This window comes from Bufo bufo, chromosome 3 (assembly GCF_905171765.1).
Source record: "Bufo bufo chromosome 3, aBufBuf1.1, whole genome shotgun sequence".
Taxonomy (NCBI): domain Eukaryota; kingdom Metazoa; phylum Chordata; class Amphibia; order Anura; family Bufonidae; genus Bufo; species Bufo bufo.
Genome location: NC_053391.1, coordinates 424,496,214 through 424,523,800, shown reverse-complemented (window position 1 = coordinate 424,523,800; position 27,587 = coordinate 424,496,214). Strand labels below are relative to the sequence as shown.

The following is a 27,587-nucleotide window of genomic DNA, read 5'->3' as shown; positions in this document are numbered from 1 at the left end:
GTAGATGCCATAAGTTTATTTCCCCTTTAAAGACTTTTTGTACTTTTGAGGACAACATATTACTGTATATTTTAATTACATTTTAAACATGATAAGATCTTGGGTTCCACATGAGTACAGAGGTACTCCATTTGTTTACAGGGAGACACAAAAATCCAATATAAAATAAAAGTTGTATTATTAGCACTATTATTGCTGTTATTATCACTCTTCCCTATATACAGTTGCAAGAAAAAGTATGTGAACCCTTTGCAATGATATGGATTTCTGACCAAATTGGTCATAAAATGTGATCTGATCTTCATCTAAGTCACAATAATAGACAATCACAGTCTGCTTAAACTAATAACACACAAAGAATTAAATGTTACCATGTTTTTATTGAACACACCATGTAAACATTCACAGTGCAGGTGGAAAAAGTATGTGAACCCTTGGATTTAATAACTGGTTGAACCTCCTTTGGCAGCAATAACTTCAACCAAACGTTTCCTGTAGTTGCAGATTAGACGTGCACAACGGTCAGGAGTAATTCTTGACCATTCCTTTTTACAGAACTGTTTCAGTTCAGCAATATTCTTGGGATGTCTGGTGTGAATCGCTTTCTTGAGGTCATGCCACAGCATCTCAATCGGGTTGAGGTTTAAGCCATTCTGTTGTTGATTTACTTCTATGCTTTGGGTCGTTGTCCTGTTGCAACACCCATCTTCTGTTGAGCTTCAGCTGGTGGACAGATGGCCTAAAGTTCTCCTTCAAAATGTCTTGAAAAACTTGGGAATTCATTTTTCCTTCGATGATAGCAATCCGTCCAGGTCCTGACGCAGCAAAGCAGCCCCAAACCATGATGCCCCCACCACCATACTTCACAGTTGGGATGAGGTTTTGATGTTGGTGTACTGTGCCTCTTTTTCTCCACACATAGTGTTGTGTGTTTCTTCCAAACAACGAAACTTTGGTTTCATCTGTCCACAGAATATTTGCCAGTACTGCTGTGGAACATCCAGGTGCTCTTGTGCAAACTGTAAACATGCAGCAATGTTTTTTTGGACACCAGTGGCTTCCTCTGTGGTATCCTCCCATGAAATTCATTCTTGTTTAGTGTTTTATGTATCGTAGAATCGCTAACAGGGATGTTAGCATATGCCAGAGACTTTTGTAAGTCTTTAGCTGACACTCTAGGATTCTTCTTTACCTCATTGAGCAGTCTGCGCTGTGCTCTTGCAGTCATCTTTACAGGACGGCCACTCCTAGGGAGAGTAGCAGCAGTGCTGAACTTTCTCCATTTATAGACAATTTGTCTTACCGTGGACTGATGAACAGCAAGGCTTTTGGAGATACTTTTATAATCTTTTCCAGCTTTATGCAAGTCAACAATTCTTAATCGTAGGTCTTCTGAGAGCTCTTTTGTGCGAGGCATCATTCACATCAGGCAATGCTTCTTGTGAAAAGCAAACCCAGAACTAGTGTGTGTTTTTTATAGGGCAGGGCAGCTGTAACCAACACCTCCAATCTCATCTCATTGATTGGACTCCAGTTGGCTGACACCTCACTCCAATTAGCTATTGGAGATGTCATTAGTCTAGGGTTCACATACTTTTTCCACCTGCACTGTGAATGTTTACATGGTGTGTTCAATAAAAACATGGTAACATTTAATTCTTTGTGTGTTATTAGTTTAAGCAGACTGTGATTGTCTATTGTTGTGACTTAGATGAAGATCAGATCACATTTTATGACCAATTTGTGCAGAAATCCATATTACTCCAAAGGGTTCACATACTTTTTCTTGCAACTGTAATTCTAAAATATATAATAGTGCTTCAAAGGCTAGTCATTTATTTTATGTTAGACTGCATGGATTGAGTTGAATTATTAATAATGTATCTTGTTATTCTCCAGCTACATGTGAACAGGGCTGTAAGCATGGCGAATGTATGGGACTGAACAAATGTAAATGTTTCCCTGGATTCACCGGCACTAGCTGCAGTCAAGGTATGTAAGGCCATGGCTGCGACCCCACAATCACATCATGATTCTGGTGTTTTGCTGCGAGTTGCGACACTGTTCAGTTCTGTACTGCTACATAGCAATCTTTGGTCGAGCACAGCTTATCACAGCTAAAGTCAGCATGTACTTCCAGCCTAGATCATAGAAAAGGCTGCACTATTATAAGGAGAGAAAAAAATCACATCCAGTAAATTCCACTATTTCAGTGCCAAGTCATCTGGAAATTCTGATTATCCAGCATGCATTAAAGTGGTTACAAAATATTAATTTTGTCCAAATTTGCCTGGGAGAATAAGTCAAGCTCAAAATGCAAAACTATTGGATGGCCAAACATTTATACTGCACAGTCCACTCTGGGCTTCTTCATTTTTATACTCATTGACAAAAAAAAGAATGCACCCAGATTGCTGCACAACTTGGCATGCAGTTATGTCTTGGGAGGATATGTAAATGATTACAGGAGTGTCTGATTAGACACTGGTGTTGCTACAAGAGGGCATAAAAGTGCTTCCCCGCTGTCCTATTAAAAGGCTCTCAGAGGCTACTTTTGGGCAGTGTACCTCTTGGTGAGAGATCACTAACTGCTAGACATGTCTCTACAACGCACTTGAAAACATTTTTTCCAGATGACAGACTTTGAGAGGGGGTGCATCATTACACTGAGAGAAGCAGGATGGTCATTTAGGTGAATTGCCTGCCATCTAGGCTGTTCTTATCTAGCTGTCAGGAGGTGTTGGGAGCAGTGGTTAAATGAGGACACGCGCACACAGCGAACAGGCTCCAGACAGCCTAGACAGATCACCAATAGAGAGGTTTGTTTAATTAACTAACACGTATAAGCAGCTCCCACAGCTTCTCTGTCCACCATGCAGACACAGGTAGCTCTTTAATTACACCCTCTTGTCTCTGCCTGGACCATTTCCAGGTGGTTAGCAGAAGGAAATTTAGTGTCATGGTGCCTATATCATCTTTAGCAACCAATCCTGGTTCTGATTCATATCCTACCATGGTCAAGTTCAAGAATACAGGGAGTGCAGAATTATTAGGCAAGTTGTATTTTTGAGGATTAATTTTATTATTGAACAACAACCATGTTCTCAATGAACCCAAAAAACTCATTAATATCAAAGCTGAATATTTTTGGAAGTAGTTTTTAGTTTGTTTTTAGTTTTAGCTATTTTAGGGGGATATCTGTGTGTGCAGGTGACTATTACTGTGCATAATTATTAGGCAACTTAACAAAAAACAAATATATACCCATTTCAATTATTTATTTTTACCAGTGAAACCAATATAACATCTCAACATTCACAAATATACATTTCTGACATTCAAAAACAAAACAAAAACAAATCAGTGACCAATATAGCCACCTTTCTTTGCAAGGACACTCAAAAGCCTGCCATCCATGGATTCTGTCAGTGTTTTGATCTGTTCACCATCAACATTGCGTGCAGCAGCAACCACAGCCTCCCAGACACTGTTCAGAGAGATGTACTGTTTTCCCTCCTTGTAAATCTCACATTTGATGATGGACCACAGGTTCTCAATGGGGTTCAGATCAGGTGAACAAGAAGGCCATGTCATTAGATTTTCTTCTTTTATACCCTTTCTTGCCAGCCACGCTGTGGAGTACTTGGACGCGTGTGATGGAGCATGGTCCTGCATGAAAATCATGTTTTTCTTGAAGGATGCAGACATCTTCCTGTACCACTGCTTGAAGAAGGTGTCTTCCAGAAACTGGCAGTAGGACTGGGAGTTGAGCTTGACTTCATCCTCAACCCGAAAAGGCCCCACAAGCTCATCTTTGATGATACCAGCCCAAACCAGTACTCCACCTCCACCTTGCTGGCGTCTGAGTCGGACTGGAGCTCTCTGCCCTTTACCAATCCAGCCACGGGCCCATCCATCTGGCCCATCAAGACTCACTCTCATTTCATCAGTCCATAAAACCTTAGAAAAATCAGTCTTGAGATATTTCTTGGCCCAGTCTTGACGTTTCAGCTTGTGTGTCTTGTTCAGTGGTGGTCGTCTTTCAGCCTTTCTTACCTTGGCCATGTCTCTGAGTATTGCACACCTTGTGCTTTTGGGCACTCCAGTGATGTTGCAGCTCTGAAATATGGCCAAACTGGTGGCAAGTGGCATCTTGACAGCTGCACGCTTGACTTTTCTCAGTTCATGGGCAGTTATTTTGCGCCTTGGTTTTTCCACACGCTTCTTGCGACCCTGTTGACTATTTTGAATGAAACGCTTGATTGTTCGATGATCACGCTTCAGAAGCTTTGCAATTTTTAGAGTGCTGCATCCCTCTGCAAAATATCTCACTATTTTTGACTTTTCTGAGCCTGTCAAGTCCTTCTTTTGACCCATTTTGCCAAAGGAAAGGAAGTTGCCTAATAATTATGCACACCTGATATAGGGTGTTGATGTCATTAGACCACACCCCTTCTCATTACAGAGATGCACATCACCTAATATGCTTAATTGGTAGTAGGCTTTCGAGCCTATACAGCTTGGAGTAAGACAACATGCATAAAGAGGATGATGTGGTCAAAATACTCATTTGCCTAATAATTCTGCACGCAGTGTAGAGGCCTCATGGGGAGCGTTTCAATCCTGCCTTTGCTGTGGAGTGACACACTGCCCCAACTGCTGGCGTGCTGATCTGGGGAGCCATCACACATGACAGTCGGTCACCCCTAGTAGTGATACAAGGGACATTAACAGCTCAGCGATATGTGCAGGACATCCTGCCACCACATGTGTTGTCTCTCATGGCAGGACATCCAACTGGCATTTCTTTAGCAATATATTGCCTGGCTACACACTGCAAGGGTTTCCCAGGAATGTCTCTGCCAGATTGCCACACTTCCTTTGCCTGCCAGATCGCTAGATTTATCACCAATCCAGCATTTATGGAACCAACTGGGTTGTCAGCTTTGGCAAACTAGGAGTGTGCAGGGTCTACAGGCCCAGCTGAAACATCTGCGGGCAAATGTGCCGCTGGATATTATACGGAACCTGTATGCCTCCATGGCAAACCATATTGCATCTTGCATCCAGGCTAGAGACGGCCCAACAAGGTACTAGAGCTTACTTTCAGTTCTACAGTCTTCCACAAAAAACTTTTCCTTACTCACGTACAGATATCATCATCACATGCACGCATAAAATTTCATTCAATTTCAACAACTCCTTTTTGGTGCATTATTTTTTTGTCAATGACTGTATACAGTGTCTAAGATAATGAAATTCAGCTAAAGGCTTCATGCACATCTGTATTTTTGCATATCCATGTGGCTGTTCCGCAAACTTTAGAACATGCCTTATTCTTGTCCGTATTGCGGATGAGAATAGTCCCTAGTGATGGTACTGAGAAAAATGAGGAATGCACACAGAAGGTATCTGTACTTTGCAGTACTTATTGGAGGTAGCAAAGAGGTTTTCTATAGTTCTAAGTGGAGGTGGGTAAAGGATATACAGTCAGGCCCATAAATATAGGGACATCGACACAATTCTAACATTTTTGGCTCTATACACCACCAAAATGGATTTGAAATTAAATGAACAAGATGTGCTTTAACTGTAGACTGTCTGGCTTCTCAGCTGTTCCATGGCCAGGTGTGTGTTAATCCCTCATTATTCCAATTACAATAAGCAGATAAAAGGTCCAGAGTTCATTTCAAGTGTGCTATTTGCATTTGGAATCTGTTGCTGTCAACTCTCAAGATGAGATCCAAAGAGCTGTCACTATCAGTGAAGTAAGCCATCATTAGGCTGAAAAAACAAACCAAACCCATCAGAGAGATAGCAACATTAGGCGTGGCCAAAACAACAGTTTGGAACATTCTTAAAAAGAAGGGACGCACTGGTCAGCTCAGCAACACCAAAAGACCCGGAAGACCATGGAAAACAACTGTGGTGGATGACCAAAGAATTCTTTCCCTGGTGAAGAAAACACCCTTCACAACACTTGGCCAGATCAAGAACACTCTCCAGGAGGTAGGTGTATGTGTGTCAAAGTCAACAATCAAGAGAAGACTTCACCAGAGAGAATACAGAGGGTTCACCACAAGATGTAAACCATTGGTGAGCTTCAAAAACAGGAAGGCCAGATTAGAGTTTGCCAAACGACATCTAAAAAAGCCTTCACAGTTCTGGAACAACATCCTATGGACAGATGAGACCAGGATCAACTTGTACCAGAGTGATGGGAAGAGAAGAGTATGGAGAAGGAAAGGAACTGCTCATGATCCTAAGCATACCACCTCATCAGTGAAGCATGGCGGTGGTAGTGTCATGGCGTAGGCATGTATGGCTGCCAATGGAACTGGTTCTCTTGTATTTATTGATGATGTGACTGCTGACAAAAGCAGCAGGATGAATTCTGAAGTGTTTTGGGCAATATTATCTGCTCATATTCAGCCAAATGCTTCAGAACTCATTGGATGGCGCTTCACAGTGCAGATGGACAATGACCCAAAGCATACTGCAAAAGCAACCAAAGAGTTTTTTAAGAGAAAGAAGTGGAATGTTATGCAATGGCCAAGTCAATCACCTGACCTGAATCAGATTCAGCATGCATTTCACTTGCTGAAGACAAAACTGAAGTGAAAATGCCCCAAGAACAAGCAGGAACTGAAGACAGTTGCAGTAGAGGCCTGGCAGAGCATCACCAGGGATGAAACCCAGCATCTGGTGATGTCTATGCGTTCCAGACTTCAGGCTGTAATTGACTGCAAAGGATTTGCAACCAAGTATTAAAAAGTGAAAGTTTGATTTATGATTATTATTCTGTCCCGTTACTTTTTGTCCCTTAACAAGTGGGAGGCACATATGCAAACTGTTGTAATTCCTACACTGTTCACCTGATTTGGAAGTAAATACCCTCAAATTAAAGCTGACAATCTGCAGTTAAAGCACATCTTGTTCATTTCATTTCAAATCCATTGTGGTGGTGTATAGAGCCAAACATTTTAGAATTGTCTTGATGTCCCAATATTTATGGACCTGACTGTATACATATGACATGGGACACACACTAGTGAGATGACCTCATGTGGCTGTCCAGACACCTGGTTCCATTGTAATATATCATATAATATTCTCCACCTCCTTCAACCATGCAAATGAAGAGCTTATTCTCTCAGGTTGGCCTTCTACTTCACCGTGCTGTCTGTGAAAACTGTAGAGCTGTATATTATATGTTTCTGGAAGGCTTCATTTTTGAGAAGTAGATTTCCGGATTAAGTATGATTGCTATCTGTGTTTGTTGACAGTGCTGCCAAAAGAAATAAATGTCAAGATTTCATTTGTTTTTGGGTCGGCTCCAAACCCATACATTTGTAACATAAGGGAGACATCCTTGTTTCCTTTGTGTCTTTCTTCTCACAGATGATGATTCTTCATTAAGATTGCTAAGGTCTGAGGTAATAACAACAAAACATAAATTGCACTTTCTATTTAATTCAAATCTTCAGGAAATTATTAAACAGAGTATATTACTGCAGATGTGTTACAGCAATATACTAGTGCATCTGAATACATTAGAATATCATCGAAAAGTTAATTTATTTCAGTGAAACTTGTATATTACATTAGCAGAAAGACTCTGCTTTGCACGGGTATATTTAATTTCATGTTTGTGTGTGTCGTTAAAAGATATCGACAGTATCCCCCAAAACAGTGACCACTACAGCACCCCGCCCCCTTAACAGTTAACTCCACAGCCCCCACCCCTTAACACTGACCCCCCCACTTTAAAATGGGACCTCCACAGCAGCCCATCCTTTTAACAGTGAGTTTCACAGCACCCCACTCCCTTGACATTGACCTCCTCAGCGGCCTGCCCCCTTAACAGTGACCTCCACAGTACCCTGCTGCCTTAACAGTGACCTTACAGTACCTTGCTGCCTTAACAGTGACCTCCACAGCAAATGCCCCTTTAATAGTGGCCCCTGCCCCTTAACAGTGAACTCCACAGTGTCCGCCCCTTTAACAGTGACCTCCACAGCGCCCTGCCCCCTTTAATGCTAGGGCTACACAACGACATGTGTCGCGGGACATTTTATCTCAACAATTTTTATAATGATAGTCTATGGTGTCGCACTGCGACATGTGTCATGCTGCAACATGTGTGATATTGTCTGCTGAGCTGTTTATCTAAGCCTATCCTGAGTGATACTGTCTGTTGAGCTGTGTATCTAATCCTATCATGTGTGATACTGTCTGCTGTGTATCTAAGTCTATTGTGTGATACTGTCTGCTGAGCTGTGTAGCAGTCACATCATGTCACATGTCGCAGTGCAACACCATAGACTATCATTATAAAAATTGTCGTGCGACACATGTGGCAGTGTAGTTGTGCCCTATGTGTTGTGCGACTTATTGTCGTCGTGTAGCCCTAGCCTAAAGCTGATCTACAGCAGTGAAGAAAAATGGCTGGGTTGTTATGGAAACCTGGAGTAAAACTGCGTGTATGTGGAGACTAAGGGCCTGTGAGCTTCTATTGGCTGATAAGGGACATGTGACTGTGTATGGCAGTTTGGATATGAAGAGAAAGACTTGCAGGCTTGTATTGGCTAATGCAGGTCATTTTTTGAGAATATCTCAGGAACGGTACGTCCTAGAGAGCTGTGACCCCACAAGATTTATTTCCCGGTAGCAAGGGATGTGTATACCAAGTTTCGTTGAAATCGATGGTTGCGTTTTTGAGTGATCGTGGAACATACACACATTCTGTACATATATACATCCTTTTTTATATATATAGACTAGCACAGGGATGGCCAACCTGCGGCTCTCCAACTGTTGCAAAACTACAACTCCCAGCATGCCCAGACTGCCTACAGCTATCAACCTACAGCAGGGCATGGTGGGAATTGTAGTTTTACAACAGCTGGAGAGCCGCAGGTTGGCCATCCCTGGACTAGCAGAAGGTCCCGGCTTCGCACTGGTATATTTCATCTATTTCACTTGATGTTTGTGTGTGTCGTTAAAAGATATCAACAGTATCCCCATAACAGTGACCTCTACAGCACCCCGCCCCTTTAACAGTGAACTCCACAGTACCCCGCCCCTTTAACAGTGACCTCCACAGTGCCTTCCCTCTTAACTGTGACCTCCACAGTGCCCGCCCCTTTAACAATGACCTCTACAGTGCTTGCCCCTTTAACAGTGACCTCCACAGAGCCCGTCCCTTTAACAGTGACCTCCACAGAGCCCGCCCCTTTAACAGGGACCTCCACTTTGCCCGCCCCTTTAACAGTGGCCTCCACTTTGCCCGCCCCTTTAACAGTGACCTCCACTGTGCCTGCCCCCTTAACAGCGACCTCCACAGCAACTGCCCCTTTAATAGTGGCCCCTGCCCCCTTCAGTGACCTCCACAGCAACTGCCCCTTTAATTGTGGCGCCTGCCAACTTAACAGTGTCCTCCACAGCGCCCTGCCCCTTTAATAGTGGCCCCTGCCCCCTTAACAGTAACATCCACAGCTCTCTTCCCCTTTAAGGCTAGGGCTACATGACATGTGTCACACGAAATTTTGTTGCGCAACAATTTTTATAATGATAGGCTATGGTTTTGCACTGCGTCATACTGCGACACGACAGTCGCAAAAAATCCATTTAAGATGGATGCATGTAGCAGCGTAGTTGTGTCCTATGTGTTGTGCGACTTATTGTCGTCCTGTAGCCCAAGCCTAAAGCTGACCCACAGCAGCGAAGAAAAATGGCTGGGTTTTTATGGGAATCTGGGGTAAAACTGCGTGTATGTGTAGACTAAGGGCCTGCAAGCTTCTATTGGCTGATAAGGGACATGTGACCATGTGTATGGCAGTTGGGATTTGAAGAGAAAGACTTGCAGGCTTGTATTGGCTAATGTAGGTCATTTTTTGGGGAATATCTTGGGAACGGTACGTCCTAGAGAGCTGAGACCAACACAAGATTTCTTTCTAGGTAGCAAGGGATGTGTATACCAAGTTTCGTTGAAAACGATGGTTGCGTTTTTGAGTGATTGCGGAACATACATACTGTACATACATACATACATACATACACACATACATACATATATACGTCCTTCTTTATATATAGATTGATGATTCATTACATAGAGAGTGATCTATTTCAAGCTATTATTTCTTTTAATGCTGATGATTATGGTTTAGAGCTAATAAACTCAAAAGTCAGTATCTCCGAAAATTTTAATATTGGGAAAAAGTTCAATATTGTAGACTCATAGTGTCACATTCTATTCAGCTAATCAACACAAAACACCTGCAGAGGTTTCCTAAGCCTTTAAGAGGTCCCTCAGTCTGCTTCAGTGGGCTACACAATCATGGGAAAAACTGCTGACTTGACAGTTGTCCAGTATGTTAATGAGAGTTGGGTGTAAAGAAAAAGTTGCACAAGCACCGGGGATAACCGCAGCCTTGGAAAATGCATTCAAGAATTTGGGGGAGATTTACAAGGAGTGGACTACAGTTCAATTCAGTGCTTCAAAAGCCACCACACACACAGATGTATCCAGGACATGGGCTACAACTGTTGCATTTCTTGTGTCAAGCCATTCACAACGTGATACGTCAGAAGCCTCTTACCTGGGCTTAGGAGAAAAAGGACTGGACTGTTGCTCAGTGGTCTACAGTCATGTTTTCAGATGAAAGTAAATTTTGCATTTCACTTGGAAATCAAGGTGCCAGAGTCTGAAGGAAGAGTGGAGAGGCACATAATCCAAGATCCTTGAGGTCCAGTGTGAAGTTCAGTCAGTGATGGTTTGGGGAGCCATGTCATCTGCTGGTGTTCGTCCACTGTTTTATATCAAGTCTAAAGTTAGAGCAGCCATCTACGAGGAAATTTTAGAGCACTTTATGCTTCCCTCTGCTGACAAGATTTATGGAGATGCTGATTTCATTCTCCAACCGAACTAGGCATCTTGGCACTTGGCACCTGCCCACACTGCCATAAATACCAATACCTGGCCTGACCTAAACCCCATAGAGAGTCTTTGGGGTCTTGTCAAGATGAAGATGAGAGACACCAGACACAACAATGCAGGCGAGCTAAAGGCTGCTACAAAAGCAATCTGGGCTTCCATAACACCTCACCAGTGCCACAGGCTGATCGCCTCCATGTCATGCCGCATTGATGTAGTAATTCATGCAAAAGGAGCCCCGACCAAGTATTTAGTGCGAATACTGCGCATACTTTTCAGTAGGCCAACATTTCTCTATTAAATTTTTTTTTTTTAATTGGTCTTATATAATATTGAACATTAAAAGAAATTAACTCTTGAAATAGATCATGGGTAATGAATCTATATGAATCTATATAATATATGAATTGGACTTTTTTAATTGAATTACTGAAATAAATTAACTTCACTTCGCTGGTGTTTTATGAAAGGAATAAAGTGGAAATGACGGTGGGGTGCAATAGTGTCTGAACCCCTTTATCAGTTGTAAGAATGACAATAAGCTATTATTCTCTGATTTAATTCTAATGAAACATACTTTATAAACCACCAGTAACTGCCTATAGCATGCATGTAGCACAAAAGTCACCTCTAGCTGTTAATTCTTCACTGGACATAAGGTCCTCTCCGGTAAACCTCATGTGTGCTGCAGCAACCAATGACTGGCCTCAGCAGTGACGTCTCTCCATAAAGTGCCAATTGGAAAAAGGTCACCACTGAGGCCAATCATTGGGTGCAGCAGCACACATGACACTGCCCATGCAGGAAGTTTACATGCAGGGACCTGAAGCCCAGTGAAGACAGCTGAGGAGCCACAGAGCCCGAACAGAGTTGTGGAGGGCAGATAAGTATACTTCACAGGTGTCGCAATTAAAAAATATTGATCAACCCCTTTAACAACCAATACTATAACAACCATTTTAACAAACAAAACATCCTTGCTTACTTTGACATAAGTTTCATAGTTAGATTTTCCTAGCCATTAGTTTGTGTGAAGTTTTATATAATCTGTTTCAGCCAGTCAAGCATATTACGAGATCTGTGGTCTCATTAATCAATACAGCATATGTATCTACTGACATGTCCCTAGGTATTACACAACAACAGCTGTGTGTGAAGGCAAAAAAGATCATTTACAAAGTGTAACCTCCCATAACCTACTCTAAATTGCAGGGAAATTGAGGCATTCCTGGTATATGAGTACATATATTATGTAGCTTTCTTTCTTGGTGCTTAAAAAGAAACCACATGCTATAGACATTCTGATGACAAAAGATCTAGGATTGTCAGTTCAGCAGAGATAGACATTATTAAAAGTTTTTGGGGAGAGGACAAGTAAACTGGCACATAACTGGAAGTGTAATTACAAAGCAAAAGAATAGGACAAAGTTGTCATAATAGATATTAACAAACAAATGTATAGTACCACTTCAAGTGTTCTGCGCTGTAAGAGACCTATTAGACTTCCTGATGTTTGGAGAGGATGGGCACTAATTGACGATGAGCCCACTGATCGGTGCTTGTTTTCATCGGCCTATTACACAGGTCAATGCAAGGTGAATAGATGAGGAATGGTGGTTACATAGTATATAAGGCCGAAAAAAGACATCTGTCCATCCAGTTCGGCCTGTTATCCTGCAAGTTGATCCAGAGGAAGGCGAAAAACCCTGTGAGGTAGAAGCCAATTTTCCACACTTAAGTGGGGAAAAATTCCTTCCCGACTCCAATCAGATAACTCCCTGGATCAACGACCCCTCTCTAGTAGCTATAGCCTGTAATATTATTACACTCCAGAAATACATCCAGGCCCCTCTTGAATTCCTTTATTGTACTCACCATCACCACCTCCTCAGGCAGAGAGTTCCATAGTCTCACTGCTCTTACTGTAAAGAATCCTTTTCTATGTTTGTGTACAAACCTTCTTTCCTCCAGACGCAGAGGATGTCCCCTCGTCACAGTCACAGTCCTGGGGATAAATAGATGATGGGAGAGATCTCTGTACTGACCCCTGATATATTTATACATAGTTATTAGATCTCCACTTAGTCATCTTTTTTCTAAAGTGAATAACCCTAATTTTGATCATCTTTCAGGGTACTGTAGTTGCCCCATTCCAGTTATTACTTTAGTTGCCCTCCTCTGAACCCTCTCCAGCTCTGCTATGTCTGCCTTGTTCACAGGAGCCCAGAACTGTACACAGTACTCCATGTGTGGTCTGACTAGTGATTTGTAAAGTGGTAGGACTATGTTCTCATCTTATTGGCCTTGGCAGCAGCTGCCTGACACTGGTTTTTACTGCTTTGCTGTTTATTAAAATTCCTAGGCCCTTTTCATATCACTATTACCCAGTGTTTTACCATTTAGTATGTACGGGTGACTTGCATTATTCCTTCCCATGTGCATAACCTTACATTTGTCAGTGTTAAACCTCATCTGCCACTTATCTGCCCAAGCCTCCAATCTATCCAGATCGCTCTGTAGTAGTATACTGTCCTCTTCCGTGTCAATTACTTTACACAGTTTAGTGTCATCTGCAAAAATTAATATTTTACTGTGCAAGCCTTCTACAACATCATTAATAAATATATTGAGGAGAATAGGGTCCAGTACTGACCCCTGAGGTACTCCACTAGTGACAGTGACCCAATCTGAGTGTGTACCATTAATAACCACCCTCTGTTTTCTCTCATTGAGACAGTTACCCACATACAGACATTTTCTCCCAGTCCGACCATTCTCATTTTATATACTAACCTTTTTATGCGGTACAGTGTCAAATGCTTTGGAGAAGTCCATTGATTCGCCGTGTCAAGTCTAGAACTTATCTCCTCATAGATATACAGATATCGTTCTTCACTCATTACTGATTACATGGAGGGGGGGGGGGTGCCGATAATCGTGCATCTTTTATCCTGATGAAAGTTGCAAAAATCAGTCAACAAACTAGCATTTTCTTGTTTATTAGCTGATCAGCTGCACAATTATACCAGCAATTATTGGGAACGAGTGCTCCTCTGATAATTGACATTAAAGTATATCGGTCTAATTGGTCCTTAAGTATAACTCTCGCAATCTATCCTAGATAGTATTTATATTGTGTAAATCAGAACACACTGTCAAAGTTGTTAGTTGTTTTGCATAAGACCATACTATAATGAAAGGGTTTTAAAAATTGTTGGCAGTGGGCTCGGAAGGGCTAAAAAACATAACAAAGCAGATTCTTCCTCTTATTGATCCACAATTAATATGGTGTGGTCCCCGTTGCTCTCCACTTCCTTACTTTCTCAAAATGCCAGGAAAAACCTGGTTAAAAACAAGAAAAGTGGAGCAGTACTGTCAAAGCCAACTTTTGTTGTGAGTGCAAAGCTGTAGAAGGTCAAACTCCAAACCATCCATGAAAGTCACTAAATCCAGATGTTAGAAAGGTACAATAAAGTGTGAATTTATTCACCCAATGTTACAAGGCAACATTTCATCTCCTTAATGGAGATATTGGTTTCTCTGGGCTGTTTCAATGAATGTAACTAGAGATGAGCGAATTTTTAAAAAATTCGATTCGTCTGGCTTGCCAAATTATTATTATTTTTTTTGCTTTGATCCGAATTTATTTGCGGTGAATCGCGTTAAAAATGGCTATTTCCCTTATTCACTACAGAGGGTGTGGAATAGGTTAAAGGAGATACTTAAAGTTCCCGGCCCGTTTGTTTTCACCCCCTTGTGGGGAAACGAGGGGCTAGAGGAATTTTGCAAAATTACTGATTTTGGTTATTGGACACGTAAAGGCATCAGTAGGGTGTCTCACTTATTTTATTTAGGTCAGTTTAAGTCACTTTTAGAATTTGGTTTAACTGATAGTTCACCACTAGACTTATTTATGTATGCACGTTTGAAACATATATTCGAAGCCTCTAGGAATAGGGGCCGTATTTTTCCACAAGAGAATATTTTCTTTGATTATTGTGACGCCCAGAAGGATGTGAAGGTGAAGCTATCTAGCTTATATGCTAAATTCCGTAGAGCACTGGCAACTGTAATGCCTTTTAAAAGCCCAAGTAGATGGGAGCAAGAGCTTAATTGCTCTCCTTTACAGTGGCCAACTATCTATAGGAATGTGAGAAGGGCGACAGTTTCCAGTGCTCATAGATTAATTCAATTTAAGATTCTCCATAGATTGTATTATACGCCTAAAACCCAGGGAAAATTTCCCCAGAATAGGGGTCGAGTCTGTTGTTGCCCTAAATGTGGATATGTGAATGCGAATTATGTCCATTTGCTCTGGAGCTGCAGCAAAGTCAGGAAATTTTGGGATGAGGTTTTTCTTGCTTTACAAAAGGAATCCTCAATGATTTATAACCCGGGGATCTTGATAGTAATCTTTGGTGATTATGGCTCAGAAACAGAAGTTCCCTCGTATGTCAGACGGATCTGGATGAGAGGATTGATGGTAGCAAAGGTTATACTGGTCAGGTAATGGGGCGCGGCCGCCCTCGTCAAGGGAGTGGGCTTTATACTTTCAGCAAGTGAAAATGTATGAAGAGATTGAAAGGAATCGGAGAGATGCACGCAGAGCCACGTAGAAATAAGCTATTTGTGTTTTGCACTTTTTTTGACTGAACTGAGGGGAACGACAGCCAATGGGGGGGGGGGGGGGGGGGGTTATAGGAAAGGGTATGTTTTCTATGCTATGTACATGGTCGTGATATGTGATATATCTATATATACTATACACTATAGTGATTATTAATTGGCTATGTATCAATTCTATGTTTCTTTTTTAAAATTAAAATAAAGACAAATAAAAAAAATAAAAAAAGGGCTATTTCCTGGCTGCAGAGAGCCTTTATAGTGGTGTAGAACACTGTGCCTTGCAGTAACAAGCATAGGGAGTCTGCTTTGTAGTGGAACAATAATGTGAGTCCGTATGACATGCAGATGATAGGTGTCGCTCTTAGAATCACTGCACACTTCACTTATTTGGGCAGTCACTGGGCCAAAACTGACCAAATAACTCAAGTATGAACTCAGCCTTACAGGTCGATGTTAGCGCCAAGAAGAAGCGCACTCCTTTTATACCGTCAGCAGCTGATTCCACATAGATGTCTACAGAATCTGTTCTATTAAACGCTTATACAAGTAGAGTCCCCCCGACAGAGTGGAGAGGGTGTCAGCAGTAAGTTTGTGTTTACGTCACAGATTTTTTTGCCCTTCATCTGATCCGTCAGAACAATAACCCCCAAAAAACAGATCCCTCGGTCACATATATTTTTACATTTTTTTTCCCCTATTTCTACACCTCAAAAAAAGAATTATAACAATCACAATTCAGCGCAGAACGGCTAATAGGACGTACGTATCTATCCTATTAATACACCCTGTCAATGGCTGTAGTACAATGGAACTTCACCGCTGAACGGCAAATATTTTCTTTTTCCCCACTAATACACACCAAAAAGGGCTTTAGAACATATCTGCAGAACGGCAAATATTTATATTTTTTTGCCACTAATACACGCCAAAAAGGGCTTTAGAACATATAACTACACAGCTGAACCGCAAATATATTTTTCTATTGCCACTAATACATGCCAAAAAGGGCTTTAAAACATATACTGGTAACTGCACCACTGAACGGCAAATATATTTTTATTTTGCCACTATTACACGCCAAAAGGGGGTTTGGAACATATAACTGCACTGCTGAACGGCAAATAGGCCCTTATTTTTTTCCACTAATACATGACAAAAAGGGCTTTAGAACATATAACTTCACCGCTGGACGGCAAATATATTTTTATTTTGCCACTATTACACACCAAAAAGGGCTTTAGAACATACAACTACACCGCAGAACGGCAAATAGGCCCTTATTTTTTTCCACTTATACACGCGACAGAAGGCTTTATAACATATAACTGCACCGCTGAACGGCAAATATATTTAACTTTTGCCACTAATACACGACAAAAAGGGCAATAATTTTTGCACTTCACCACACAACGGCTAATAAGCCCTTTTTCCCACTAATACAAGCCAAAAAATGCTTTAGAACATATAACTACACCGCACAAGGGCAAATAAGACATATAAATATTTCCTTGTAATAAACCCTGCTAATGGCTGTATCAAACAGCACTTGTACCCCAATAACAAGAACGGTTTGCAGGAATTGCAGAGCTGTACAATGGCCATTTGGATCCCCAGTCAGTGCAGCAAGGTGTAATAGGATTGTTCCTATTACCCAGGCTGTAACCTCCCCTACTGAACCCTGTTCTACATAAATGCTGTGGAATGATTCCTCCCTATGCTTTCCCTACACCTGAAAAATCTTTCCCTGAACTTGACGTCTCTCCCTGCACTAAGCACACTGGAAAATGGCAGAATCCAAGATGGCTGAGGCTATTTATAGGGCTGTGATATCACAGGGCTGGCTGGCTGCTGATTGGCTGCATGCATGGCATTATGGGTGATCCCGCCTTTTCAGAGTTCCTTGCTCCATGTACTCACACATGCAGCAGCCATTTTAAGAAAAAATGTGATTTGTTACCACGAAGCGTGAAGAAATTTGGATTCAGTGTGAATCCAATTTTTCCTAAAATTCAGATCGAATTCCACTTTGCAACTTCGATTCGCTCATCTCTAAATGTAACCATAAGAGTTAAAAAAATGAGTTACTATTTAATTGCAGCCTCTTGTATGAATTCTGACCTTCAAGCATTTACGGTAACAGTCCATGTTCTCAGCAATGCGCCGGAATGTTGTGATGACTGGTGATCCATTATTAGGGTAGTCCGGATTCCGAACTGAACCTGGACGTTTCCCCTTCTTCACCCAGGCAGCCCCTTTGAGTGGAGAATCAGAGCATTTCATGCTCCAATGCTCTCTCGCACGGGGCAAGCGCTTTTTCAGCAGATCTGGTGACGTACTGGGGCTCTGTTTTGGAATGTAATGCGGAGGCTGCCACCTAGCAGTGTTGCTGGTGATGTCATCGGCACTAATGGGCAGGCTTTAGGGCTGCCCTAGCCTGTAAAAATATAAACAAAACAGCCCTTGTACTGCGCGATGCAGTGCAGGGCAAGGGAGAGCATCAGAGCATGAAATGCTCATCCTTGAGGGTCTGCCTGGGTGAAGAAGGGGATATGCAACCCCTTTAAGAAGATCCTACATGTCTGAATGAATGACTGTAATACTATAGTTTTCATTTGTCATCCGAAGATAAGTTATCGGATGCAATTTTAAATGTTATACCGATCTCTATTACTAGAATTACTGAGCAGTAAGTCCTGTAACACTATATTGTCAAAATAATCTTTTATCCAAACCAGTTTCTAATAAATGTTCTTTTCATTTATTTTTTATATTCATTAATCAGAATGTAAAGTCTTCACTTTAAATTTTTCTACTTTTAAAAGCACTTTCCTGTCCCTCTGAGCCATTTCCAGGAAATTGTATATAATGGAGAATGGGTTTCCCGCCTCTAAATGAGTCTACAGGCTGGAGCATTAGTCCCTTGGCATCAGCACAGTATTTTTAGCTACACCTGCAGCTTAAGGCCTCTTGCACACGACTGTATGGCTTTTTAGTGTTTTGCGGTCCGTTTTAAACGGATCCGTTTTTCAGTTTTTTGTTTCAGTAGTGTTTCTGTTTCCGTTCCGCTTACGTTCCAATTTTTCGTTTGGTTTCCGTTTTTTTGTTTTTTATACAGTATATAGTAATTACATAGAAAAATTGGGCTGGGCATAAAATTTTCAATAGATGGTTCCGCAAAAACCAAACGGATATGGAAGACGTACAGATGCATTCCGTATCCATTCTGGGTTTTTTACAGCCCCATTGACTTGAATAGAGCCACGGAACGTGATTTGCGGGCAATAATAGGACATGTTCTATCTTTGAACAGAAATACAGAAACAGAATGCATACGGAGTACATTCCGTTTTTTTTGGAGACCAATTGAAATGAATGGTTCCATATACGGACCGTATACAGAACGCAAAAAATGGAACAGAAAAGAAAAAAAAAAATGGTGTGCAAGAGGCCTAAGGAAGCTAATGCATAATATTTGCCCTTCCCCAGACTTTGTTTTCCAAGTTATCTATTCCATTAAATCTATGCCCTTAACAACTAATTTAAAGGGGTTCTGCAGTTTGTTTAAACTGATGATCCTTTGGATAGATCATCAGCATTTGACCGGCGGGGGTCCGACACCCGGGACCCCTGCCAATCAGCTGTTTGAGAAGGCAGCGGCGCTCCAGGAGCGCCGCAGCCTTCTCACTGTTTACTGCTGGCCCAGTGATTTCACGACTAGTATTAACTGGCCTGGGCGGGGCTAAGTGGACCCATGCCGGTCAGATGCTGATGATCTATTCAGAGGATAGATCATCAGTTTAAACAAACTGCAGAACCCCTTTAAGAAAGATCGCAATAAATAGAATCTTAGGCTTTGCAGTATAAGCGTATGTCACTGTATAGACATTCAGTGGCATAGGTCATCCATTGTAGAAAAACATACCACCTAGTATACTTTTTGTGGTAACCCTCTGCCTTCTTTGCTTTCCAATACAGCTGCAAAAAAAAGGGTATACCAATGCATACCACCGCAACAGAGGCCAAAAGGATACTTGTTTGGCCTCTATTGGGTAAATGGAGCCCTGTGGATATGTTTGAAGTGTATGCCCGGAGCTTATCCTAGTATATACCAAACAAAGGCTTGAACGCAGCAGTGGACTAAAGTTTCTTGGGCCCATCAGAGGACATGATCCTGAGACTGCGAAGGGCCCCTGTGCAAGAAAAGGATGTGGTATATCCACCCCTGATCTTATTCAAAGGTCATCCACAAATGAAACTGTCTTTAGCCAGACCTTAGAGACTCTGTTTTAGTAGGACTACGTTATTGTATCAGAGCTTGGACCCACCGTTGGATTCTCTGGTACTCTGGTGGGCAAGTCCAACCCTGCTTGAACACAGTGTGCACAAATCCTGAGTTCTTACAGGTCACAAGATCTGTGAAGGTTCCAAGACCTCTACTCTTTCCTCTAGCAATTCTACTAGAATGTTAGCAGAAGTTGATTAAAAAGGTTACTATTATGTTACATAATAGATATTTTATTATTTTACTGATACTTATTAGTACATCATCTTTAAAGCTAGAGTAATATTTTAATGTGCTAGTAAATGTATTTATAGAACATTATAATAAGATCTTAACAAGTTCTGCTTTATGGTGGATTTAGACGTGCAAATAATCGGGCAGAACATTCTTTCTCGACAATCTTCCGTTGTAATAGTGCAGCTGATCACCCGATGAACGAGCAACGCACGTGTTCATTGGGTGATCCTGTCATTCATGCAGGCACCTAAATTATAGTTTCTGGGCAGCAGATCACTGTTTCAGCTGTATGAGGATGAACGATTGCAAAAGCAATCCCTCGTCCTCATACTGTGGAAGTGATCGCTGCATGTAAATGCATCGCTTCACCCCCACTGAACAAGCAGCCGACTGTGGAGAAGGAGCGCTTTCTTTCCAACAATCCTTTGTTCATTGGTACTTGTAAATCCACCTTTAGGCCGCTTTCACACAGTCAGTACTTGATCAGTGATTTCCATCAGTGATTGTGAGCCAAACCCGGGTGCAGGTCAAAAACACAGAACAGGTAGAATTCTTTCCAGTATATCTCTGTGTATCCACCTTTCCTTGTTTTGACTCCCAATAACTGATGAAAATCACTGATCAAACACTGTCTGCGTGAAAGCGGCCTTATATTTTATCAGTGAATTAGGTTTCTATATAAGATATTACAGCTAGAACACAGGATAAAAAGTTTTGTAGTAGGAACAAATAGCACAATCCACCGGCTTGTTTTATTTTTACTTGTTATTTAAGCATAAGGTAAAATATAAGGATTAAAAGCATACCTTTCTGTACTATATTTTATAGGGTCCAACCAATTTATACGCTATGAATTTACGCATCACATGTATATTTTTCATTGCATTTTAACAGCAAGAATAATGTAGTCTCTGGAAAGCAGAATGAACCCTGAAGGACCCATTATAAGTCAATAGATCAGGGTATGTCAGGGTTCCAGAGGATCTGGCTCCCATAAAAATGGAAGAAATAATGTTAAGTGGAACACAGCTTTTGTCATTAAAGGATCCGGGTTTATTTTCTTCACTGCGTCCTAACATGTTTGTCACAATATGTATAGTATAGTATATGTATAGAGATCAGTAATTTTCCCAAAATTCATTTCTAGTCTGATTTGGTTGAATTTTTGTCAGATCCTATTTGGTCCATTTAAATTCGGTCTGAATCAAAAGAGTCACAGTTGTCCTGAAAAGTCGGATTTTGAGGTCTCCTGGGACTGTCCAAACCCTGTCAAGCTCTTTAACACAAAGACAGCATTAGTAATGTCAAAGTGACAGTGATATATATGGCTATGGGTTCATACTCTAGATGGCAGCCGGTTTGGAAATTTGGAATTTAAAACAAAAAATGAAAAAAATAAATCCAAAAATTATCTTTTTGGTGAAAGATGCCTCCTTTTTCTTTCTTTCTACCGACCTGTAAAATGATGACCATCATTTGGAGCAATTTAATTACAAAAGTGTCGGATTTGGCGAAATTAGAATCTTTTGGGAAGTTCATAAGGAATTTGATTTTTGTAGAATCTGTTCGCTCATCTCTTATGTATATATCATAGTAGAACTATTATCTCTTATATGTATGTTATATATTATGTTTATATTATTAATATGGTGTTATCATCCTTTATGGTTTTGTAGTACAGTCTGGTAAAAAAAAACACTACTGATTAACTAAAACACATTCAAACACTACAGTAGCAAGATAATAGTAGACAGAGCCTAGCCTATACAATCTTATAAGCTAAAAGCCTTCATCTGATTCTTGCAGAAGAATCACCCCTACAGTAAGAATAGTTAACCTACAATCAACCACTTATTCCTAGTTTAGGCTTGTATGCTTCTCAATCATCAAAAGTAAAAACATAATTCACAAAGAAACCATCAAAGCAACAATAATCTAGGCCTTAAACTGAGAGGCAAGGAAATTCCACTACACATACAGTAGATCTTCTGGATGGTATGCACATACTGTAGACATCTGTCTTGAACATATTGGCACTTTGTCAGGGCTTGTCAAGAATCCAGTCCTGAACTTGTCATTTTCTTCCTAGATGTCAACATGTACATGTATGAGACATTTTATCCTAATTGAGCAATGTCCTAAATGCAGCTGTCTGTTCTTAAAAAGATCCCCCATCTGGTGAAACGTAAAGGTCAAAGACAGCTGGGATTTGTAGTACAGCAGATGTAAAGGCCCCAAGCTACAGATGATAGGGAATTACACATGGGGCCTGTATTTTCATACATTTGGGCTTTTATGGGTTTTTAATAGACATATAAAATGGCTCCCAAATATCTTTATAATTTACAATATGGCTGTGAGATCATGAATTTAATTCTGTAGATCCCTTGTGCCTCCTTCCCTCCAGCTATATAGAGTTACATTCTTTTATCCCATCTACGCTCAGAAATTTCTCCTTGTGTCTTTGGTTTCTGGCTAATGACCGGCTAATAATTTTTTTGCAGTGGATAAAACACATTGCAGGTAAAGATTACAGAAAACTCTAGTAAGCCACATGAACTACAAATGACCTTAATTCATTTTCCAACTCAAAATCTTTTTCTTGGCAGTGCATCTCCTCTAAAGCTATGTGTCCACATATTTGTGAATGAGATGTCTTTTGCAGACTTGAATGAATGCGGTCTTAAGCCTCGTCCCTGTGAACATCGGTGTATGAACACTCACGGAAGCTACAAGTGCTATTGTCTTAATGGCTACATGCTGATGCCAGATGGCTCCTGCTCAAGTAAGTTATCGATGGATTTTTATTTCTTTGCTTTCAGTACCGGTTGCAGTTGCTACTTTCACACTCGCGTTTTGGGCAGATCCATCATTGATCTGCAAAAAACAGATCCGTTACAATAGTACAACCACATGCATCCGTCATGAACGGATCCGTTTGTATTATCTGTAACATAGCCAAGATGGATCTGTCATGAACTCCTCTGAAAGTCAAAATGTGGAACGGATCCGTTTTCTATTTTGCCAGATTATGTCAGAGAAAACGGATCCGCCCCCATTGACTTACATTGTGTGACAGGACGGATCTGTTTCGCTCAGTTTCGTCAGACGGACACCAAAACGCTACAGGCAGCGTTTTAGTGTCCGCCTCCAGAGCGTAATGGAGACTGATCGGAGGCAAACTGATGCATCCTGAGCGGATCCTTTTCCATTTACAATGCATTAGGGCAAAACTGATCCGTTTTGGACCGCTTGTGAGAGCCCATGGCGGATCTCACAAACGGAAAGCCGAAACGCGAGTGTGAAAGGCCGAACATGTTTATTTCAATTATATCCTCAAGATACCTAATATAGTACTAGGTGTAAACCTAAACTGTTCTTTCAATGTAAATGAATTGCCCATTATCGATTGTATGCACAGTGTTAAACTATATCATAAAATCAGGAATGAAAGGAAATATTAAAGTGCAACGATCACCAAATATGGGGTGATCAAAGAAACCCCCAACAGATCTTGTGTTTCACCTATGACATCCCTTCCCTTACATGCTGCCCCAGGACTTAAAGAGGACCTTTCACCAGAATAAAACATCTAAACTAACTATACAGACATGTAGAGCGGCGCCCAGGGATCCCCCTGCACTTACTGTTATACCTGGGCGCCGCTCCGTTCTCCCGTTATAGCCTCCGATATCTTCATAGTTAGGCTCCACCCAGGGGAACCTGCCGTCATCTCATTCTCCCATGCTGTAGCTCTGGCCAATCACAGCGCTCAGCTCATAGCCTGAGGGTTTTTTTTTTCTCTCAGGCTATGAGCTGAGCGCTGCGATTAGCCAGCGCTACAGCATAGGAGAAAGAGACGCCGTCAGGTTCCCCTGGGTAGAGCCTAGCTATGAAGATACCGGAGGCGGGCGAACGGAGCGGCGCCCAGGTATAACAGTAAGTGCAGGGGGATCCCTGGGCGCCGCTCTACACGTCTGTATAGTTAGTTTAGATGTTTTATTCTGGTGAAAGATCCTCTTTAAATAGATGAGTTATTGGACTATATTCCTTTATAATACTGGAAATTTAAAGCAAGTAGCAGCTAGGCAACTAAAAGCAGGCAGCAGTTCGGCCAATTTCCGGCATAAATGCCGGTTTTTCGACCAGACAAAAAGTCTTGCATGACCGACCCTATCTGGTTATGCTGGATACAGAGAACTTTGGCAGTCTGTCCCTCTGTTAGAACAGGCTGCTGGAGTTCACGACTATGGGGACTAAAGGGACTCAATGTACAGATGCAAAAAAGGATACATGTTATAAAAGTGTAGGGGGATGGGGCTGAGGTGCTATTTCAAGAAAAAAAATCTAATTTCATACAATCCCTTTTTAACTAATCAAAGTGAATAAGAAATTGATTTAATATTAATTTAACTGTCTAAGGAACAGTGTTAGAAGACCGCTTGGCTTAAAGGGGTTATCCCACCATTACAAGTATATATGCCATTTAAACGCTGTTAAAAATTAAAAATCTAGTGAAGGCTTCTGACATTTACTTACATGATATAGTGCCATCTGGTGATCAAAATGTATAGCAAAGTGCAAGTCCATCTGCTGAGCTCAGTGCTACTGGTCGCACATGCTCAGTCACTGTCCATATAGCCAGCTCTCTGCGTAGTGTACAGAAATAGCTTTCTTCCCCATGTTCCCCGCAGAAAAGCTAATAAATATGTTTCTCTTCCCTGCTGAAAGCTATGGAGAGACCTGGCCGTGCCTGACCAGCAGCAGCCAGCTCAGTAGATGGCCTTGCACATTGCTATACACACTGAACACCAGGTGCTGGTATCCAGCTGGATAGCACCGTGTATATGCCAAGTATGCTTCATTTTTTATTATCTATAAAAAGAATATGACATGTTATGGTGGTGTCACGGCGGACAGGATCTCAGATATACAGACAACCAAATAAACAAGTGTCTAGGCGAGATGCTGGGGAATGGTCACCTCCTAGCATATCCCTGACATCTGTCCCTATGCTGCTAAGCCCACATTCAGACCTTGATGGTAGGAATAATGTGTCCTCGTGCCTGGACTGCAAACAACCTAGAATCCCTGAGATGGTGAAAGAGGAGAAGGGGCAGAAGACACACAAACAGCCTAGACCGCAAATAACAAAAACGGAAACCAAACTTATCTGAGCTGGAACAGACAATCCTTCCTTCCTTGAATCCAAGGCCAGACCCGCACGGCCCTCTGGGAGTGAAGGCAATTTAAGCCAATGACCCCACCCAGAGCACCAGAAGGAAGGCGGATCCAGCATGATTCCAAAACAAAACAAATGGTTAGACACGTGCAGCCAATCTGACAGACCTCCGCACACCGTCCGAGCAGGGCATGACAGTACCCCCCCTTCTACGGGTGACCTCCGGGCACCCCGGACCAACCTTATCCGGGTGGGCTCTGTGAAAAGCCCTAACTAGTCGGCTGGCGTTACTGTTTATATGACCTGTATAAACAGTAACGGGGTGAGAAGCCCCCTCCAACCAGTGACGCCATTCCTCAAAGGCCAACTTCATAGCCAGCAACTCTCTATCTCCCACATCATACTTCCTCTCGGCGACCGAGAGCTTCTTAGAAAAAAAAGCACACGGGACCCACTTGCCAGGGGAAGAACCCTGCGAAAGCACCGCCCCCACCCCCACCTCTGATGAATCCACCTCCACCACGAATGGCTGAGACACATCGGGCTGCACCAGAATGGGAGCAGACGCGAAACACTTCTTAATAGTCGAAAAGGCCTGTAATGCCTCCTCCGACCAAACAGAGACGTCAGTGCCCTTCTTTGTCATATCAGTCAGAGGTTTAACAATGGTGGAATAGTTCAGAATAAATTTTCTATAATAGTTAGTAAACCCCAAAAACCGCATCAAAGCTTTCTGATTCTCTGGTCGGTCCCATTCCAGAACCGCCCGGACCTTTTCGGGGTCCATACGGAAACCAGAGTCGGAAAGCAGATATCCCAAAAACGGAAGCTCCTGCACCGAAAACACACATTTTTCCAATTTGGCATATAATTTATTCTCCTGAAGGATCGTCAAAACCTGTCTCACATGATCCTGATGGGTCTTCAGATCAGGAGAGTAAATTAAAATGTCATCTAAGTAAACTACCACAAACCTCCCCACCAAGTGATGAAAAATGTCATTGACGAATCTCTGAAATACCGCTGGCGCGTTCTTCAACCAAAAAGGCATAACCAGATTCTCAAAATGACCCTCGTGCGTATTGGAGGCCTTCTTCCACTCATCCCCTTCCTTGATTCTGATCAGATTGTAGGCCCCTCTCAAATCCAACTTGGAGAACACCCTGGCACCAACAATCTGATCAAAAAGGTCAGAGATCAAAGGAAGGGGATACGGATCCCGGACCGTAATACGGTTCAATTCCCGAAAATCCAAACACGGTCTCAGTGATCCATCCTTTTTCTTAACAAAGAAAAAACCTACTGCCACCGGAGACTTAGATGGCCTAATATGACCTTTTGCCAAACTCTCGGCGATATACAGGGAGTGCAGAATTATTAGGCAAGTTGTATTTTTGAGGATTAATTTTATTATTGAACAACAACCATGTTCTCAATGAACCCAAAAAACTCATTAATATCAAAGCTGAATATTTTTGGAAGTAGTTTTTAGTTTGTTTTTAGTTTTAGCTATTTTAGGGGGATATCTGTGCGTGCAGGTGACTATTACTGTGCATAATTATTAGGCAACTTAACAAAAAACAAATATATACCCATTTCAATTATTTATTTTTACCAGTGAAACCAATATAACATCTCAACATTCACAAATATACATTTCTGACATTCAAAAACAAAACAAAAACAAATCAGTGACCAATATAGCCACCTTTCTTTGCAAGGACAATCAAAAGCCTGCCATCCATGGATTCTGTCAGTGTTTTGATCTGTTCACCATCAACATTGCGTGCAGCAGCAACCACAGCCTCCCAGACACTGTTCAGAGAGGTGTACTGTTTTCCCTCCTTGTAAATCTCACATTTGATGATGGACCACAGGTTCTCAATGGGGTTCAGATCAGGTGAACAAGGAGGCCATGTCATTATATTTTCTTCTTTTATACCCTTTCTTGCCAGCCACGGTGTGGAGTACTTGGACGCGTGTGATGGAGCATTGTCCTGCATGAAAATCATGTTTTTCTTGAAGGATGCAGACTTCTTCCTGTACCACTGCTTGAAGAAGGTGTCTTCCAGAAACTGGCAGTAGGACTGGGAGTTGAGCTTGACTCCATCCTCAACCCGAAAAGGCCCCACAAGCTCATCTTTGATGATACCAGCCCAAACCAGTACTCCACCTCCACCTTGCTGGCGTCTGAGTCGGACTGGAGCTCTCTGCCCTTTACCAATCCAGCCACGGGCCCATCCATCTGGCCCATCAAGACTCACTCTCATTTCATCAGTCCATAAAACCTTAGAAAAATCAGTCTTGAGATATTTCTTGGC

The 27,587-nt window shown here is 41.8% G+C and overlaps 1 protein-coding gene across 1 annotated transcript in view; it reads left to right on the top strand.

Moving 5' to 3' along the window:
• The window catches only part of EGFL6 (EGF like domain multiple 6), a 144,204-nt gene that overhangs the window by 42,312 nt on the left and 74,305 nt on the right, over window positions 1-27,587 (top strand). The window contains exons 3-4 of the mRNA XM_040421958.1: window positions 1,900-1,992; window positions 22,750-22,869. Coding sequence (XP_040277892.1) covers window positions 1,900-1,992; window positions 22,750-22,869 — 213 coding nt within the window. The remainder of the gene's footprint in view (window positions 1-1,899; window positions 1,993-22,749; window positions 22,870-27,587) is intronic.